The sequence below is a fragment of the Haliaeetus leucocephalus genome, unplaced genomic scaffold (assembly GCF_000737465.1).
Source record: "Haliaeetus leucocephalus isolate CR32 unplaced genomic scaffold, Haliaeetus_leucocephalus-4.0 Scaffold451, whole genome shotgun sequence".
In the NCBI taxonomy this organism is placed as follows: domain Eukaryota; kingdom Metazoa; phylum Chordata; class Aves; order Accipitriformes; family Accipitridae; genus Haliaeetus; species Haliaeetus leucocephalus.
In genome coordinates this window covers 3,276,922-3,294,765 of record NW_010972887.1, presented here as the reverse complement: position 1 = coordinate 3,294,765, position 17,844 = coordinate 3,276,922, and the positions used below count along the sequence as shown (strand labels likewise).

Here is a 17,844-nt window from a genome sequence, read left to right as displayed (position 1 = left end):
ATTTCCTGAGTGTGAAATGCTTTGAAATTATGATAAACCTGGAAGGAGTTTCATTCTCTACTTTAACAACCATATACCTGACAATGACTATGAATCATAGCATAGAGACACCTGAACTAGCTGCTACTAACAGCAATTTAGTCATATGCTAAACTTGCATAGAAAGCTCACATTGGTTAATTAACCATTCTCATTTCATTACTAAGGAGATAAGTTATACTGACTGCAGTCCACACGTATTCAAACTCTAAAATAACAGGAGAAACAACATCACTAGTAACAAAACACCCTCCAAGAAGTGCAATTGCTTTTTGAATTGTATACCTAAAGCACAGATAACAGTTACAATATAGTTTTAATTATATCCAGACTATTGAATTCAGATAAATCTGTATCTCTTATTAGAAGACATTTCTGATTAATGTTGAAAATAATAACAAAATAAAAACTCTGACTACATACTAAAATGGCTATTGTATAACACTGTTGTGGGTTAACCTTGGCTGGCTCCTAGGTGCCCACCAAGCCACTCTATCATTCCCCCATCCTTAGCAATACAGGGGGAGAAAATAAGATGAAAAGCTCATGGGTCAAGAAAAGGACAGGGAGATCGCTCGCCAGTTACCATCACAGGGAAAATAGACCCAACTTGAGGAAGATTAATTTAATTTATTGCCAATTAATAACAGAGTAGGATAGTGAGAAAAACAAAACTAAAACCAGCTTCCCTCAAGCCCTCTGCTTCTTCCCAGGCTCAACTTCACTCCCAACTCTTCTACCTCCTCCTCCAAGTGTCACAGGGGGATGGGGACAGGGACTGGGGGTTGTCATCGGTTCATACACCTTGTTCCTAGGGCTCCTTCTTCCTCCCACTCTTCCCCTGCTCCAGTGTGGAGTTCCCACGGGATACAGTCCTTCATGAACAGATTGCTCCAGCATGGGCTCCTCTCTCCATGGGGCCACAGCTCCTGCCCTCCATGGCCTGCAGCTTCCTTCAGGGCATCTCCACCTGCTCTGGTGTGGGATCTACATGGGCTGCAGGGGGAGAACCTGCTTCACAATGGTCTTCTCCACAGGCTGCAGGGGAAACTCTGCTCCAGCACCTGGAGCACCTCCTCCCTTTCTTCTTTCTGACCTTGGTGTCTGCAGAGTTCTTTCTCACTCCTCTCCCTCACAGCTGCTGCACAGTGTTTTTCACCCTTTCTCAAATACATTATCAGAGATGCCACCAGCATCGATGACTGACTCAGGTTTGGGCAGCACGGGGTCAGTCTTGGAGCTGCCTGAAATTGGCTCTGTCCAACATGGGGGCAGCTCCTGGTCTCTTCCAGCAGAAGTCACCCCTGCAGCCCCCCCACTACCAAAACCTTGCCACATAAACCCAACACAAACATGTATTCGTTAGAGTATCAGAGCAGTTTGGGGGGTTGGGAAGCCTCAATTTTTTGACCTGGACCCAAGGCAGAAGCTGAACTAGGATAACTCTTCCCCTTTACTAGGTTTCAGTTTCAATTTGTGTGTGTGTGTGTGGGGGGGGGGGGTGTTTATTTGTTTTGGTTTTTAAACACAAAAGACTAAGGTATTTCATTTCCAGCTTCTATTTATTAAACAAGGGATGTTAATGAAATAGAAGTGTTAAGAGTTCTGGTAAAGAAGCTAGAAAAAGGTAACCTCAAAAAACAGAACAGCTGATCCCTCAAAATGTATTAGGGTTCAGCAGAAGAAAGAGCAGACAAAGAAACAATGAGAAAGGATGGGAAAAGGTTAATCCAGAGACATAAAAAGGTACTGACTGGCTAACAAAACAATGGCATTGAAAAGCTGTTCCTTTATAAAGGGAAATAATATATATCTAAATATTGAGATATATAGGTATAGCCTTAATTATATACATTTTTGCTGAACTTGAAATAAACCCATTAAATTCTCAGGAACTATTTTTCCCCCACTCAGGTAATATTTCACTTGGATTGTAAAGCTAGCCAGTCATTACACTGGTATCACACACCACTTACAAACAACCAAGCAAAGGTCAGCATCCACTAAAGATTAACCCGTGCAGAGAGGAGATGAACAGAAGGTGTAATACCACAGAATATTGCTGTGTAGAGGAGACTGGCAGGAGCGGGGGTGGATAAGAGACTGCAGAGTACTGAACAGGCTGGGAAGAAGGCTGCAGAGGCCGCATAGGCTGAAGAAATAACAGGTTTATAAACATGGTTAACATCAGAGTAAGAGAAGTGAAAACAAAGTCAAAGTCTTTTGTAATAGGAAAAAGCAACTATGCTCCATTACCGGAAAGGGAATGGATACTTCTTTTTTTAAGCTCAAGACTGCATAGAATTAAAACAGAAGTAATTTTCAATATCTCAAGTCTCCCAACACAAATATATTTGCTTTATTTGTTATACATTATATTAGCTATAAGTCAGCAAATTGCTTCTGTTTAACATTTACTGTTTCTTTTAGAGATTTTGTTTTTGAAATTATAAAAACTACACATGCATTCTAAATACAAGTTGTTTCAAAGCATCTAAAGACAGAATGAATTTACTACTAACCACAGATTAAAACATATTACTTTCATTTATTCAACAGTAGTAAAATATTTTTTCTATATTGTGGTTATCTGAACATCAGAGAGGTATCATTGCTGCTAACAGTTCAGGTAGGTTCAACTCCAGTATCCATTGAGAAGGCAACCATAGAAGTAGTAAAGAATTTGTGAAGAAAACTGCAAATACCACATACACACTTCTGTAAACTAGACAGGGAGAAAGAGTACAAATGAGCCTTTTTCAAAACAGACTATCTATACTGTGGCATATGCAGGTATCCTGAATAGAAGATTTAAACAGGGAAAGTGAACAAAGATAAAGGTTTAGGTGAAGTTCTATAAATAACTTTTTGATGAAATTTGAGAACAATTTGAAAATACCACAGGAGACTATAGCCAGTAGCTTGGTGCCCAAAATAGCTGCTGTGAAAAGAGGTAGAGCCCTCCCTTCGCCTGCCCATATGCACTCTTTGCTTTTCTTCTCTTCTCCTTGAAGGGCTGAGGTCATCTTTAATCTGGCCTATTTTACTAAATTCCTCTTGTACAAGATGAGGATAAAATATATCCTGTACTTCAGCGTGCAGGTTTTGTGAGTAGAGCAAGCCAAAGTGCTACTAAAGCGGCGTTCATACTCTACCACTCCTAAGCTACCTCTTTTGTGCCATGAGTACTGCTTGTGCAGTACAGCCCAAGAATTCATCTGGCTGAAAAATAACCTTAAGACAAGGCGACAAAGATTTCAGATGGATTAACTCTCTTCCCAGATTGCTGACTGTATTAGTGTTACCGCCAGGGTTAAAACAACACAGCGTGACTAAGGATGAAGGCAGAGCCTCTTTTCCAGAGCAATCTAGGCTTGGGATGTTCTTGATACCGTAACATTTTCATACTAAAATATCTTCTGTATTTTTAAGAAAAGGCTGCCTACCGTGGTCAGTTATTAGCAGAACTGATAGTTCTGAGGACTGTGGGGGAAAAGTCCGGTTACCTGTACCTGTGTAGCTATTACTTCTTAACGTATGCTTCAGCAGAACAAACCTGCTGATCCCTTGTTATCAGACAGCAATGTGACAGTATCAGTGATCAATACAAGGATCATGTATTTGACATGTGCACCTGTGAGAGGATGTGGTTAGCTGCTGGCTGTTGCTGAGGTGGCGCGGGAAGAGGTGGCTGTTGCGGAGGTCCAGGCACTTGGGTCCTAACAGGTTGCTGAGGCATAGGAGGATTGTACACAACTGGAGTGCCATCTGGATTAAGGAATGGCTGACCTGACGAGTTGAAAGAGAACAAACACAACCAAATGACAACCAGCTACATCATCTAAGTTTGGAGAGAATAAAGACAAATGTATTTACAGCAGGCAAAATGAATAAAATACTAAAAATTTGAAAATAAGCGATCATACTGTTTTATATGACAGATTTATGCCAAATCCCCACAACTACATTTATAATAGCAATGACTAAACAGGCCTCACTTGAGAAACTACATGCAGTTAAAAACCAAAACATTTAAGGTAAACAAAGATACCCCAGTCTTTACTTAGTGAACACAGATAAATATTTGCTGTATCCTGCTTGTCCTGAAAACTCATTTTTAATTAAGTGGATTGAAAAGGGCAGGAGTAATAAAGGAAAACCCTACTAAAAATACTATTTTAATGACCTTTTAAAAGGCAATTAAATGAATCTCCGTTAATCAGTTTGAGCACCAATCAGAACACAGGAGAGCTTAAAGGCAAATATTTTAAAAAATATATACAAAGCAGTGGCTGCAATGGTATTCCCGTAACTGCTAATGAGGTTACTGTTAAAGGACTCTCTTCCCCTATTCATAGATGAATTGGCTTTTAGCTTTCAAATTAAATAAGATAGTACTCTCCTATTTAATAACTTGCAACTTAAATATTACAGCAGTGGACTAATGAAAAACAATTAAAAAATGAACTACTTAAAAGTAAATTACAAACAGACAGTGATTTATTTTGGTGCCTGGGTTGGGAAAAAACCAAGACAAATCAAAGGAACAACAGATTAGCTAGCAAGGACCTGTGTCTAGCTGCTTAATGATGTGTCTTGCATTGGCTTATTTTGATGCTTAAGGACCAAATACCGATGTAAATTTTTCTCCCCTCCAATATAAATATTTTCTTGTTTGAGCTTCTTTCCAAAGGTACAAACTGAGACTAAAGCCTTTGCACCCTAGCCAGGGCCCTGTCAAAGTACACTAATGCTCTTTCAGACTTCTTCATCCCATCATATTTAAATGCAACTGGCCAACATAAAAGTGTGGAAGTTACCAACGAGAGGACTGAGGCAATTAATGCAAGAGACAGACAGGAAGCATGAACAGACTTGCAAAAATAAGCTACATATTATGCAGCTGGACTGCAGGTGATCAAGCTACATTCAATTTAGCTTAATGGATTTCTCTTTAATGCTCAAGAATTGGGAATGTTCACACAAACAGGGAGTCAGATTTTCTTATTTCCTTCTACCACTTACTGGTAATCGCAGGAGTTTAACTTGTTTTCAGTAGTGGCTGAGTAAGAACTGTCTTTTCCTAATTACCATCTTCAACTACTGAGAAGAATGACTCTGTTGACCTAAGGTCACGAGATCCTCTGTCAGAAATGCTGAGAAACTAATCTATGTTATTTGAACTCTTGACTGTCACTTGGAACAATAAAGCCAGATGAACAACTACAGAATATGATGATTCGAGTACATTATAAGTCAAAAGTTTATCTGAACCTAGGTATTCCTTGTTCTGGAAGTGTACTTTATCTTGTATTAGCCACTCATTAGATACTAACATAATCTTCTGTTATGAAAGACTATTAATGACTGGTTTAAATACATTAAAAATGGATAAAACATAGGAAGAATCACAATTTGAAAACAAAGCTAATTTTAATGGATATCAGAGTCAAGTCTACAATTCTGCTGCCTTCTCTAAGGGGGTTGCAGATACAAGCTGCTTTCAGATGAAAAGCTTTCACAGTCACATTTGTTTCTCTGCCCTTCCCTGTTGCTAAGTGGAAGTCCCATCAGTTAACAGGGAAAATGACCAACAGTACAGGAGGAAGAAAGTGAAACTAATCACATGCAAAATACTGACAAGCACATAACTGAAATGAAGATGACTCAAAACCTGCTATTTTTTAAAGGACAAAACTGTGTCATGTTTTACATGAAATCCCTTTCAAGCCAATGGCATTGTTTCAGCGCCTGCAGTATCCATTTTGCTGTACAGTAACTCTAAAGATTTTAGCATGGTCATGCTATAAACTCATAATATGAAAAATGACAGCCAACATTCTTCATACTTAATGTAGAGTACAAAGTACTCTAGCGTATACAAACACTAAACCCACTTATTTTTCTAGCAAAACTTGTTCACTAACTAATCATCATATTTGTCTTCAGATGGTCAACACACACAATGGAAAATTCATGTATAAGATGTACAACTATCACATTAGCATTAGAAAAACTAAGTCAATAATGCTCTTGTCCAGAACCTAGACTTAAGAGAGCAAATACATCCTCCTCCAAATCCAATGGCTATCTATGAAAATTAGATGCTACAGCTAGTCATTTGTAACAAACTATTTAGCAGGGTTGGCTTAACCTATTCGTTTATACAGTAAGGCATTTAAGAGAAACCTTAGGCAGCATATCAATATGCAGAATCATTAAAAAAATCTCAAATTTTGTATACAGTAGCAATTGATTTATATTAAGGACAAAGAGAAATTTATATGTTTCAATGTTAAACCTTTTAGTTATAGAAAAGAAATTTTATAAATGATCATTTTAACAACCTCAATGAGAAAAATTTAGTTTAAAACATCACATGCAGTTATATTCAAACATAATAAAGTCCATCTACGGAATGATGGGAAATATATCCTGAAGTATTTTCTTTTCTACATGGAAAACAAATCTTTAAACTAAAACATAATAATTTTCCAAAGATTACGATGTATTACATAAAAGGTAAATTGAAGTTTTTAGGGTTTCTTAACTTCTACAATAAAGTAAAAGTTTGCCCAGAGAATGCTAACTAGTCATTTAGTCCAGAAAAGTGGTTAAACACCTCCTTGCGTCTACATTATGAAGTACCAATTTCCTACCACTTACTAGAAGTATCAGTATAAGCCAATTACACCAACATTACTTTAATCCTGTTTTAAACTGACACACATAAATTTAGAAACAGCATGTAATCTCATGCTTATTTCCATGAAAGATGATAAATTCTTTCAAGTCAACGTGACTACTTCTTGAGGCTCTCCCCCCTCACTGCAACTGTTTTATAGTAGCACTGGGAAAGACTTTTCCCTCTCCCCAAAAAAGCCAAAACAATTAAAGTTATTCTGCGTTCTGGATAATAAATCATAGGATTTTCATATTTTGTGCAAGTCACTCATTAAAATTTTACATATAAGTTAAAACTCTACTAGAGAAAATCAAGTGAAATTACTTATTCCTTTGATCCTAGAGTCATGCTTTCTTTTTAAATTAAGTGCACTGAACAAACACAACCACAGAAAAAAATATAAAGAGAAAAAGCAAGGACAATACAGACATTCAGTCTTATGTAAACACTCGTGCATTTTTCTCCAAGTTCTCAATTGTAACAAGAACATCCACAAGCATGTACCAACCTGTTTGAGGGTTGATCAGAATACTGCCAGGCGGTATGCCTGCCGCTTCCAAGGGAAGCAAAAAGAAGCTAGTGCTAGTAGGTGCCACTTGCCCGCTTATGCCACCATCAAAGGAAAGAGAGTTACTAGTGCTGACAGTTGGATAGACGGCAGGCGTGCCATGAGAAGGCTGGCTTAGAGCTGGCACTGGAAGAGGCTGCTGGGTGTGAGAAAGAGAACCCGTGGATGACCCTACACTACTAGAAGACTCTGAACCTAGGAAAGGAGTAATGAGAAATTGTTTTTACCTAGAGACAGAAACATCATGCTCACTTAAAATATATACTTGTAAATGCTTACCCTTAAAGCTCAGTGTTAAGTACAGTATTAAACATTGGCCTTTTCAATGAACTCCCCCCCCCTTCATCTCCCCTGGAATACCATTACAAGACTCCTGTGACCCAAGGGTCAATCCAGCACTGCTTTGCACTGTAAAGTGAGGCTTTCATATCTAGTTCTGATGTTCTGGACAGAAAATACATGCCTGTACATATGCACACGTGCTAATGTTCAGTTCATCTGCAGTTCATTTAAGTGATTGGTCACTTACTCCAAAATGATGCATGCACATGTATCAACTGGATACACCGAAGCAATGAACACACAGCCTACAACTATTGCATATGTGCAGGCCACGGGGTAGTGCAGATGCAGTGGGCCCAAAGTCCCTTCAGATACGCTAGCTAAATTCACATGCTCTGTAGACATAGCCTGCATGCAAGCAATGACCATTTTCTTTTTACTACTAGATGTCAGAGATCTTCTCTGACTCACCTGCTGGACTAATTGTAGAACACTAAAAACCCCAAACCTCTTTTTTTCCTCCTCTGACAATTTTCAAACCAAAAATCAAGAATACAGCTGGAAAAAATGATGGTAACATGGTAGCTTTAGCCTAGTTTTATGCAACAATTCAAAGTTCAAAAGGAGTATGAAATAGCTGATTGAAAGCAATAATCATTTTACAGATATGAATGACTATAAACATTGCAAGGCAGTGGAGAACTGGACCCTGAGCTTTCTGAAAGCCAATGCATGCAACTAAAAGCAATGTTCCAAAAGTTCAACAGGAGAGGTCTGTAAAACTGCACTGTTCCTGGATCACTGTATACCTAGGTCTCTAGGTATACAGTTTATCATACTTTTTATTAAGTCTTTGCTACGATACTTGCAGTACTTGGAAACAGAATATAGTTGTTTAAATTTAAGAACTCTTCATTAGCAGCCTCTATACAATCTAGAAGAGAAAGCAAGACTCAAAAAAGGCTGTGATGAAATTTATCTGTTTGAAGTTACTTTGCAGTCCTTCATAAAAATTTCTGATTGTAACCCTTTTCCTTGTATGTATGAAAAGACAGCATAGTTTGAAGCATTTGTTGATGCTGACTATTATTAACCTTTTTTGTATTTCACTTCATCTAGCAATAGAAAGCTATTAATTGTAAACTGGGCAGAATAGCATATCCCAGCTCTGTAAAACAATCTTCACCTGACCAGTTACTTTGATTAGATTTGTTTACAAGTGTATCCACTTCTAGATTATGCAGAGAAATCAGGCTGAAGCCATCACAATTAAAAGCCAATTACATCCTTGATCACAATGAACAAACAAAACCAAATCTCAACACATGCAAAATCACCACAACCTGTAACTGCAGTGAAGCAACAACCATCAAGATAGGCATTCTGAACTTTGAATGTTAACTCACAGAATGCCAAAATAAAGTTTCCAGGGAAATTTTAAGAATCCATTTATGTTCTTGCAATTTAGAAAACAAAGAACGTATTTTATATATACACTATTGTGAGGTTGTAGTTTCTTTTCAAGCTGTGCCAAATAGTATTACTACATCGCTAAATGAAATAACTCAGTATGATGGCACAATTTCACAGCATATGCAGAAGTATTTTGGAACGTAATTTTTTTTTTTAATACAAGTAAACAATGGACAAACAGAATTTGTAACTGTTTTACTGCAGTAAGATATAGAAGTGTGGTGATATACCTATAAGGTAGTGGTGATTTAAGTGAAAGCAAAAAATTTTAACAGATCCTCATTAGAAACAAGTTTTATAAATGAGATCAAAGCCAAGCATAATACAGGCAAGCAATAATATTCTGCTTTTTTATACTTCTACTTCAAATTCTGCAGTAGTGCATCTGTAACCCATCCATGTATTACAAGCCTCAAAATTCTCCACAACCAAGATTATCTATTGGATCAAATTACATTGGCATTTGGAATACAAATATTTACTAAATTTCATTTCTGACCCACAGAATATTTATATCCCCATTTTATGAGATCTTGTTTTGACATTACAAGTTAACACACCTTTGAAACCCAGACTCTTACGAGTATTTTCCTCCAACATTCTGAATCTTAAAATTAAACAGTACTCTTTGTTCCACTGATCTGATTTTTCAGCAATCTAAAAATTAAGTAAGCTTTTGAGCCATATTCATTTAAATTTAACAATGGCACTGAAAGATAACATAACAAATATAACTAACGATTCATGGGCTTTAATGCTATTTTTTCCTAGCTAGTAGGATAGCAGCACACAGTTTCCTAAGATTGCACAATGCAGCTTTTGCCACACTGAAACTAAAGAGTTGAACTCTAGATTTTTATTTTGTATAAAGTACTTATGTTGATGTTTTCAAATCCTTTATGAGATGAAATGTATTTAGCTTAAAGCCATCTATAATGCACTTTAAAATTCTACTTCTAAAGTCAAAAGTCTTCATTTAATTTGTTACCTGAATTCTAGCTCTCCAAGGTAGTTACACAGCTAGGTCTGTAGTCATTCTACCCACTGTATCCAGAGGGAGTTGTATGCACGGAGCACCTACGAGACTGAGGCCTCTACATATGTACACATCTGCAATACGCATCAAGTATCAAACCACCAGGTACTTCACTGCTACGTAACTATGTATTTGTACAGATTTTATTATACCTGTCTTAGACAGCCTGCCTGTGCTTTTGCTGCTTCCAGAGCTATCTCCTCTTGTCAGAACTGATATCCCACTGAAGCTGCTGGCTTTCGTTACAGCTGGCTTCAGATTGCGGATGGAACTATCAGAGTCGGTGCTGCTCCAGGGACGGGGTTCACAATACTTCAGCTCATTCTCAGTACTGCTCTGATGGCTGTTGGCTGATCTCCCTGATGTTTCCTTATTGATTCTGTAAGTTATAAACTAAACTTTTAGCACAAGCATCAATTGCAAAATAAGGGAAAAGAAAAAAAAGAAAAAAGAAAAGAAAGAAAAGAAAAGGTGAAACGCATGCAGAATACTTTGGGATTTTTTTTTTTTTTTTAAAGAAAGCATCAAATACCTAAGTATCTGTCGTCTTTGTTGTGTACTATTAGTTTCTTCCTCCTGGATTCTGTTGACATTTTAATAAGATAGCTTAATATTTATTAAGAATATAGGAAAATGAAACAGAATTAAACTGCAAATTTTCTTACCTTTTATCAGTGAAATAATTCTCTTGGGAACACAGGGACTGAGGGGCAAAGAAGTGTAGAAATTAATATGAATGGCATCTAGAACCCCTACTACAGCACAGTGATGAAACATGCTGCAATTTGGAGTCTTTTGTATTATACGTGGACTTTACAGCATCCTCTTTATATTAAGCTGCCTGAAAACTTAACCTCTTTGGTGGATAATTTCCATGTTATGGGAAAAGACAGACAATATAAAAAGGCCCATCTGCAGAAAATAAAAGTTAGCATTAGAATAGTTACAGTGATGACCATTTTGTTTATATCAGTATTTTTCTGAAGTTACAATTCTTCCACTGGGCCTTCGCTGCCTTACGTAACTTCCAGCTGATATGTGACTTCACAAGTCTGTTAATACCACCTGAATTGCCTTGTCTTCTGCTTGAAAGTGTGAAGTAGAAGATGATGCTGGCTACTGCAATAATTGCACTGAATTCTCTGGGTACAAGTACATATATGCTAAAAAGCAGACAGAATATACAATCAAAAAGGCTATTATTAACTTCAATTATGTTGTCCTTGACTGTGACCTCTAACATTTGGCACAAAGCTTCTAAGGGTACAATACATGGTAAATGAGTACGCAAAAGTAAAAAGTAATTTTATATTCAAAAGTCCATTCTTTCTGTTTGTAACTAAGGTGAGCAAAAAAAAAAAAAAAAAAAAAAGGCTTTTGGATAATATTTGGATATAGCAAATTAGCCTCTCAGAGCTCATTACTCTTTCTTCAGAACAAGAATCTGGTTTTAGATGTGTAAGAGCTACAGATAACTGCCAGAAAAAGTGGATTATTAAAAGTAATGCATATTTTTGAAGACATATTTGTTCTGTTTCACTCAGTATAATTAAATATCATCACTACTTGTGACTGAATTATAGTTTACAATGTTGTCCTGCTCGATAACTCCAGCCAAGAGAGACTAGACTTCTAGGTTTCTGACTGAAATTTCACATATGGGAACTCAAATCATTTTACTGTGACCAGTCATAAGATGTGTTTGGTATAGACACAAAGGAAAAAAACCAACATTTTGGGTTTGTTTTGTTTTGTTTTCCCCCCCACCGATTTTGTTTTGTTTTTTTTTTTTTTTAATTATTATTGCTCTGAGCAACAACTGAAATGATTGCAGTACCAAAACTCTAAAATTTCAGAAAGGGGCAAAATAATGCATTGAAGTAGGTAACGCTAGATAACGCACCAAAATAATTCTTGAAGGTTGCTAGAGTCTCATACAGTAGTGATTAGAGAAAACAGGTGATTTCTTGGTAACTTCAGTATCATTTAAAACTCACTCAGGCCACACTAATGATTCTTATCTGTTCAGTCCCCTTCAGAAATAGACAATTTCCTGGAAAGAAGTATCTTTTAACAACAACCACATGTGCACATATGTGTGTGAAGTATTCATACAAAACACCATAAGGTTTTCTTTGATACGTACATCTTGTGCAAATATTCTTTCTCTAGCTCTCTGATACTCTTCTTCGCGTTCTTCTATGGATTTACTTCTTCTGTCATCTTTTAATCGTATTCTCATCTAAATTAAGTGATACAGTGTCAGCTTCTACAGGAAAATAGTATAAATACACAGTCAAATACAGCAAGTGGAAGGAAATAATCCATATGTATTTTACCTGGTTGTCATCTTTGTCTAAACTAGAGTTATCTCTTTTAAGGATGTACCGCTTCTGGAAATCATCACTCTTCTCATCCTTTATATGCTCACAAAACTTTTGGTCAGGTCTGTGAAAAGTCGTTAGAAAGAAAAGATTTATGGTTTTGTAAACATATACTATACACAGTGGAACAAACTGAAATATACTCAAGATTAATGTTAAATATACTTAATATTCTAACTGAAGTGATAGATTTTGGTTGTCCAGGCAATGGAAAAGGTACCGAAACCATAAGATGATGTGTACCCCTGACAAGTCCTGTTCCTGAGGCATAACAAACCTGCTTTTAAAAACCTCTTCCTCCTTCAAAGCTTTTGCTTCAATTTCCAATTAAGGTGGCAAGCAAACCACATGCCCTTGGGGAATCAGAAGTGCTCTTGAATCCAGACTGGTGCCATGCAATGGATATTGGGCATGCATGGAAGTGAAGATAGGTGCTTTCTGCTAGAGCTGTAATACCTCAGAATTCATTTCAAGGGAAAACAGAAGATAAGAAGATAGAGGAGAAAGCATTGAAACTTACAAATTTCTAAAACAAAAGTAAGTAGAAATAAGCAAGAGCAGAACAACAGTACAATGCAGGCAAGCAAGAGCTTCACAAGATCACAGTGAAAGGATGAAGCAACAGATTATATATATTGTTTTGGTATTTTATCTACTTTGTGAAAGAAAATGAGATCTTTTTCAAACTCTTGTTATTAAAAATAGATACCAAGCACCTCGACAATAAAACTACTACTATCATAAAAGAAGTTCTCAGACAATCAGGAAGTATTTGTCTAATAAAAGACAAAACATATGTATACTCTTCTCTATTTCTGTTTCTTTATTCATTACAGAGTACATCTGTATAGAGTCAGGAGATCTTTTTCTATAAAACAGCCAAGCCTAACTATTAGTTACTGGATGCCCAAACATAATTAGCAGGCATTTCAGAGAACCTTTAGACTGTCTTACCTCTTTCTTTTAAAGGTCCCTGAATTTACTGCCCTGCAATCACCAACTTCCCACTCCACTGAGACGTCCCAGTATGCACTGGGTTGTTGATGTCAGTAACATCACTGATCAGCGATGGAGCCGGGAATCTGCCTATGAGGAAAAGGTAAGTTTGGTTTTATTCAACATGGAGCAGATCTCCAAGGTTTTCTTTCTAAATTCTTATTTTATATCCAAAGTGATTTAAAATAAGAATATTGAAAACATTAAGAATCTTAATGTCTGCAGGTTAGATGAAATGCCTGCTAATTAGTAACTACACCTATAGGGGGCTTCCAGAGGCCATAAGCTATTTAAATACGGTCTAGGGAAAAAAAAACAAAAAAGCATAAAAACGAAGAAATCATCTTTTAGTAGTACTTATTCCACACTTGAAGTGCTAGACTGAAGCTTCAGTCTAGAGATGCTGGTAGACATAAAGGCAACAGATTTGAAACGTATGACTTTATAAGTCAATTTAGATAGAGAATGTGTAGCCAAAGCAAAAAAACATACATGAATATGTAAGTAATTTAACATATATTTAGGCTCCGTATATTTTTCTAGAAACTTTTGAGGAGGAAACAGTTTACTTAAGTGAAATTTCAGTGTGGCATATTATTTCAGTTCTACTGACTCTAAAATTAGGGTGAGTAATAAGATTTTTTTTTCTCCCAGAGCTATGGAGAGTGTACATAGAGACTGGGATTAGGATGCAGGCGCCGTAAACTCCTATTTTCTTGTTCAAATCATACAGTGCTAAAAAAAAAAATCACAAACAAAAAAACAACCAACAAAAAATGGTGTCAGGCAAATGCTTTAAGTTAAAACTAGAAACTAGGCAGCATAAATACACCAACACATTAGTCCTTTGTCTTTGAGGCAGAATGAGGAGACAGAGAAGTGCAGAGGACAGAGAGAACAGCTGGGTCCTTTGAATGAAAACATCAACTATGCATGGGTTTTGGAGTTGCTGCGGCCCCAGTGCTACTTTCTTTTGTAATTTCGATTTGCCTACTGGTTTCTGCTCACCAGCCCTCACAGTAAAGTAGCATGCCACGAATTGTTAACCTGGTTGACACTTCCACTGATACGATGTCTGTCTTTCCTGCTACGTTTATTTTGTAAGGCCATGTGAGATCTGTAAGCAACATTATTCCAACAAAAGACTTCAATGCCTGAATTTTCCCAGTAGATTTTTACAGTACAAAAGCCAAATTTGTGCAAGTCTTGTTCCCTCCTTTCAGATCAGAAATGACCCTGTTCTAAGTTAAGGCCTCATTCTGCTTTCCAAAAGAAACAAAGAATGTACTTTGTACACTTTACTGGTGTAAACCTTTAAACAGATAAATAGTTAATATAAATCCATATTTCAGGGAAACAAAGTTAGAAATGCATTTCTGTGAGTAAGGTAACAAAAATTCTTAATTTACAGCTAACATTCTTTTTTTCCCCAAAAACGTTTAAGCATGAAACAGATCACGTTATTACCCAGCACTGAAACACAAACAGTAAAGATCTTGCCACTACCTCTCCTTGATGCAAGCTTCCCAATGAATAGATAGATCCCTGATGCTACAGATGCATCATATATCCCAGGTGTTAAATCTATGCATCAAAAAAAGTTTTTTCAAGACTTTTTACACTTACATTCTTGTATTGCTAGTTTTATTTACTATGACTGACTTCCCACTCTGGTCCACATTGTGCTCTAATCCAAAGTAAGCAGCTACCCTGTGCAACAGCATTCTATGGTAAGATGTCATTGGGGGAAACTTTTTCCTTGGAATTCTGGAAGAAAGGAATAGTAGCTTTATTTAATAAACAGGAACACTCTTGAATTCTTTTTTTCCTATAAGAGTACAGTACTTACTCATTATTACCAATGAAATCTAAAATTTCCTGTTCTAATTTCAGCAGCATCATTCTGTCCCTGAAAATAAAAACACAGCAACTCACATATGAGACACTCCAATAACTGCAGTTGTATTCATCTTAAGAATACATAGATAAGATCTGTGATCAAGGGAATATGGCAGACTAAATTTGACCACCAGGTATCAAATGCAGTATTTTTAGGACAAAGTATTCATTTTTCACTAAGCTATATCGTCTTGAATCCACCTAGTGAAACCTGCTGTTCTCATCTCAGAAATCAGAATACAAAAATCCTCCAAATAATCTTTTCCCAGCAGCCTCAAAAAAGTACAGTCATTGAGAAGACAGTCTCAAGAAGGAAAAGCAGTGACTAGGCTGTTTCTTGATGGTTAGCATGGGTAGTAACATTTGCTGAGGCCTGAATTGGCCCTTGGATTGTGAAGCACATCATGGGATCATTGAGACACAGTGACGGGAGGCACTGCTACAACATACCAACAACCAAGTGGTTAAAAGCTGGCACACACTGCAATGTGATGAGCTATTAAGAGAATATGAAAAAGCTAAAACTCAAGGTGATAGAAATTAATATTAGTCTTAAAAATGCTTATGCCAGTTCCAATAAATCATTAACATGTAATGAAATTAACTGCCACACAGTTCATAATTTGTGCACATCAGATAACTAAGCTTCCCAGTTACTGCACATGTAAACCCACAGCAGACCTTCACCTACAATTTCTGGTTGTCACTGGGATGCTTTATGACCTCAAATAGGAACAACGTAAGAGTATAGCAGAGATCTGTACTTTCTAATTTTACTCTATAGGACAAAATGGTGTTGGCCTGTTACTATAACTCATTTTATACTTTTTGCAAATAAAATAGATTCCCAATAAATTATCACATTGGAAATCATAACTATAATATGAATGAATAACAAAGAGCAGTGGAATAGCTTTTGCGACAGCAGCACAATTCCACCGAGTTAATTTCTTGCCTTGTATATATAGCCACAGACCTAGTATGAGGAAAAGAACACAAGAGAGACAGCAACATACTGCAAACCTCAAAGCAACAGAACCATGTCAACTCTGTTGCTAACAAATGATGGACTTGAATTAGGTCAGATTTGGTTTCTGATGTGCAGAGTGAGAATGTATATATCTAACTATGGCTATATGGTACAGCTTAAAAAAATTCCTTTGTCTATAAATTCAGTGCAAGACAGATTAAAGTAAGAGAAGGCAGTTTGGTCTCTAACAAGCAGATGCTAAGAGAGTACAAGTTTTTGAGACACAGTATTAAGAGTCCCTTCAGGGAGAGAACTGCACACAGACAGAACTCATTTGCTTATTAAACATTAAAAGCATTTAAACCATTTCAGTGTCCTGAACCTCTGTTCATATAACACACAAATTACAGAGGACTGGTGTTTCAGATAGCTTGCACAACAAAATCTCATCCTACATAAGTGACATATAGTGTTAGACATTTAAGAGGGGGAAAAAACCAACAAGAAAAAACCCCAGGTGGTGTGACATCTCAGGCAACAAGAAGAAAGAAAAACAGGAAGTTGATATTACTGATGCTTACCTGGGATTGTTTTTTAATGTATTTACTAAAAATTCATGAAGATCTATACCAGTGGAATCTGTATACTCTTGGCTGGAATCTAAGGGTAGAGGGGGAAGAGAACAAAATTACGCTTTGAAAAAAACACTAATACAACACACTAATACTAATTTTTTCCAATTATTGCTGAATGTACTATTTATGGATCAAGACTATATAACTATTAGGCATTTTATTCCCAAAATTAAACACTTCCAGTTTCCACAGAAAAGGCTCACAAGTAAAAAACAAAACAGAAAACCCAACATCGCCCCCCAATTCCCTAAATTTAAGTGTAATACAGAAGCAACTGCCAATCTATTAACAAATTGCTATATATTTTGAAGCAGTGTATCACCTTGAGTCACCTGATTTCCATCAACCTTCCAAGTTTTCTCAATGTACTACATTGCACTGTTGTATACACTTCTGTGCATCAGATCTACAGAATTACTAGATGTTGCCTGAAGAAATATTGTAACTTAGAATGCAACAGTTTAACCTTCATGAACATGATATTGTATTATTAAAAATCCTTGTTGGGCTTTGTTTTCACAGCATAATGTTTAGAAGTTTTCAAAAATAAGTCTGGCAACCTTCTGCCTCCTTTCTGGTTTCTGTGAAATAAAGTATTCAAAGTTACATTTTGTTCTCTAAAATCTGTCACTGAAAGAAATGACGTAACACCAAAGCTTCCCTTACATGAGCACCTTCCAGAGTTCCAGGTCTGAGAATTCAAAGCTGTAAGTGTTTTCATAATATTTTTGGAACTAGATTTCTTCCAAGAACTACTTATGTGTTAACCTACTCTCAAGTTAGGCACAGTTCAAACTTACGCCTAGATCCTAGCTGTTACAGGTCTTTTTGTGGCCAGTACAGAGAGCAGTCATTGCAAATTAGCTTCCTTTAGCAA

General features: G+C 36.7%; 1 protein-coding gene across 20 annotated transcripts in view; it reads right to left on the bottom strand.

Moving 5' to 3' along the window:
• The window catches only part of R3HDM1 (R3H domain containing 1), a 55,199-nt gene that overhangs the window by 19,819 nt on the left and 17,536 nt on the right, over nucleotides 1–17,844 (bottom strand). For 10 of the 20 annotated variants that reach the window (XM_010575153.1, XM_010575157.1, XM_010575173.1 and 7 more), the window contains 10 exons: nucleotides 16,914–16,992; nucleotides 15,313–15,372; nucleotides 15,090–15,230; nucleotides 12,423–12,531; nucleotides 12,230–12,325; nucleotides 10,749–10,786; nucleotides 10,616–10,666; nucleotides 10,236–10,462; nucleotides 7,233–7,487; nucleotides 3,674–3,828 (listed from right to left, as the gene is read on the bottom strand). In XM_010575153.1, coding sequence (XP_010573455.1) covers nucleotides 3,674–3,828; nucleotides 7,233–7,487; nucleotides 10,236–10,462; nucleotides 10,616–10,666; nucleotides 10,749–10,786; nucleotides 12,230–12,325; nucleotides 12,423–12,531; nucleotides 15,090–15,230; nucleotides 15,313–15,372; nucleotides 16,914–16,992 — 1,211 coding nt within the window. The remainder of the gene's footprint in view (nucleotides 1–3,673; nucleotides 3,829–7,232; nucleotides 7,488–10,235; nucleotides 10,463–10,615; nucleotides 10,667–10,748; nucleotides 10,787–12,229; nucleotides 12,326–12,422; nucleotides 12,532–15,089; nucleotides 15,231–15,312; nucleotides 15,373–16,913; nucleotides 16,993–17,844) is intronic. The other 10 variants (XM_010575169.1, XM_010575172.1, XM_010575175.1 and 7 more) reach the window with 5 other exon arrangements.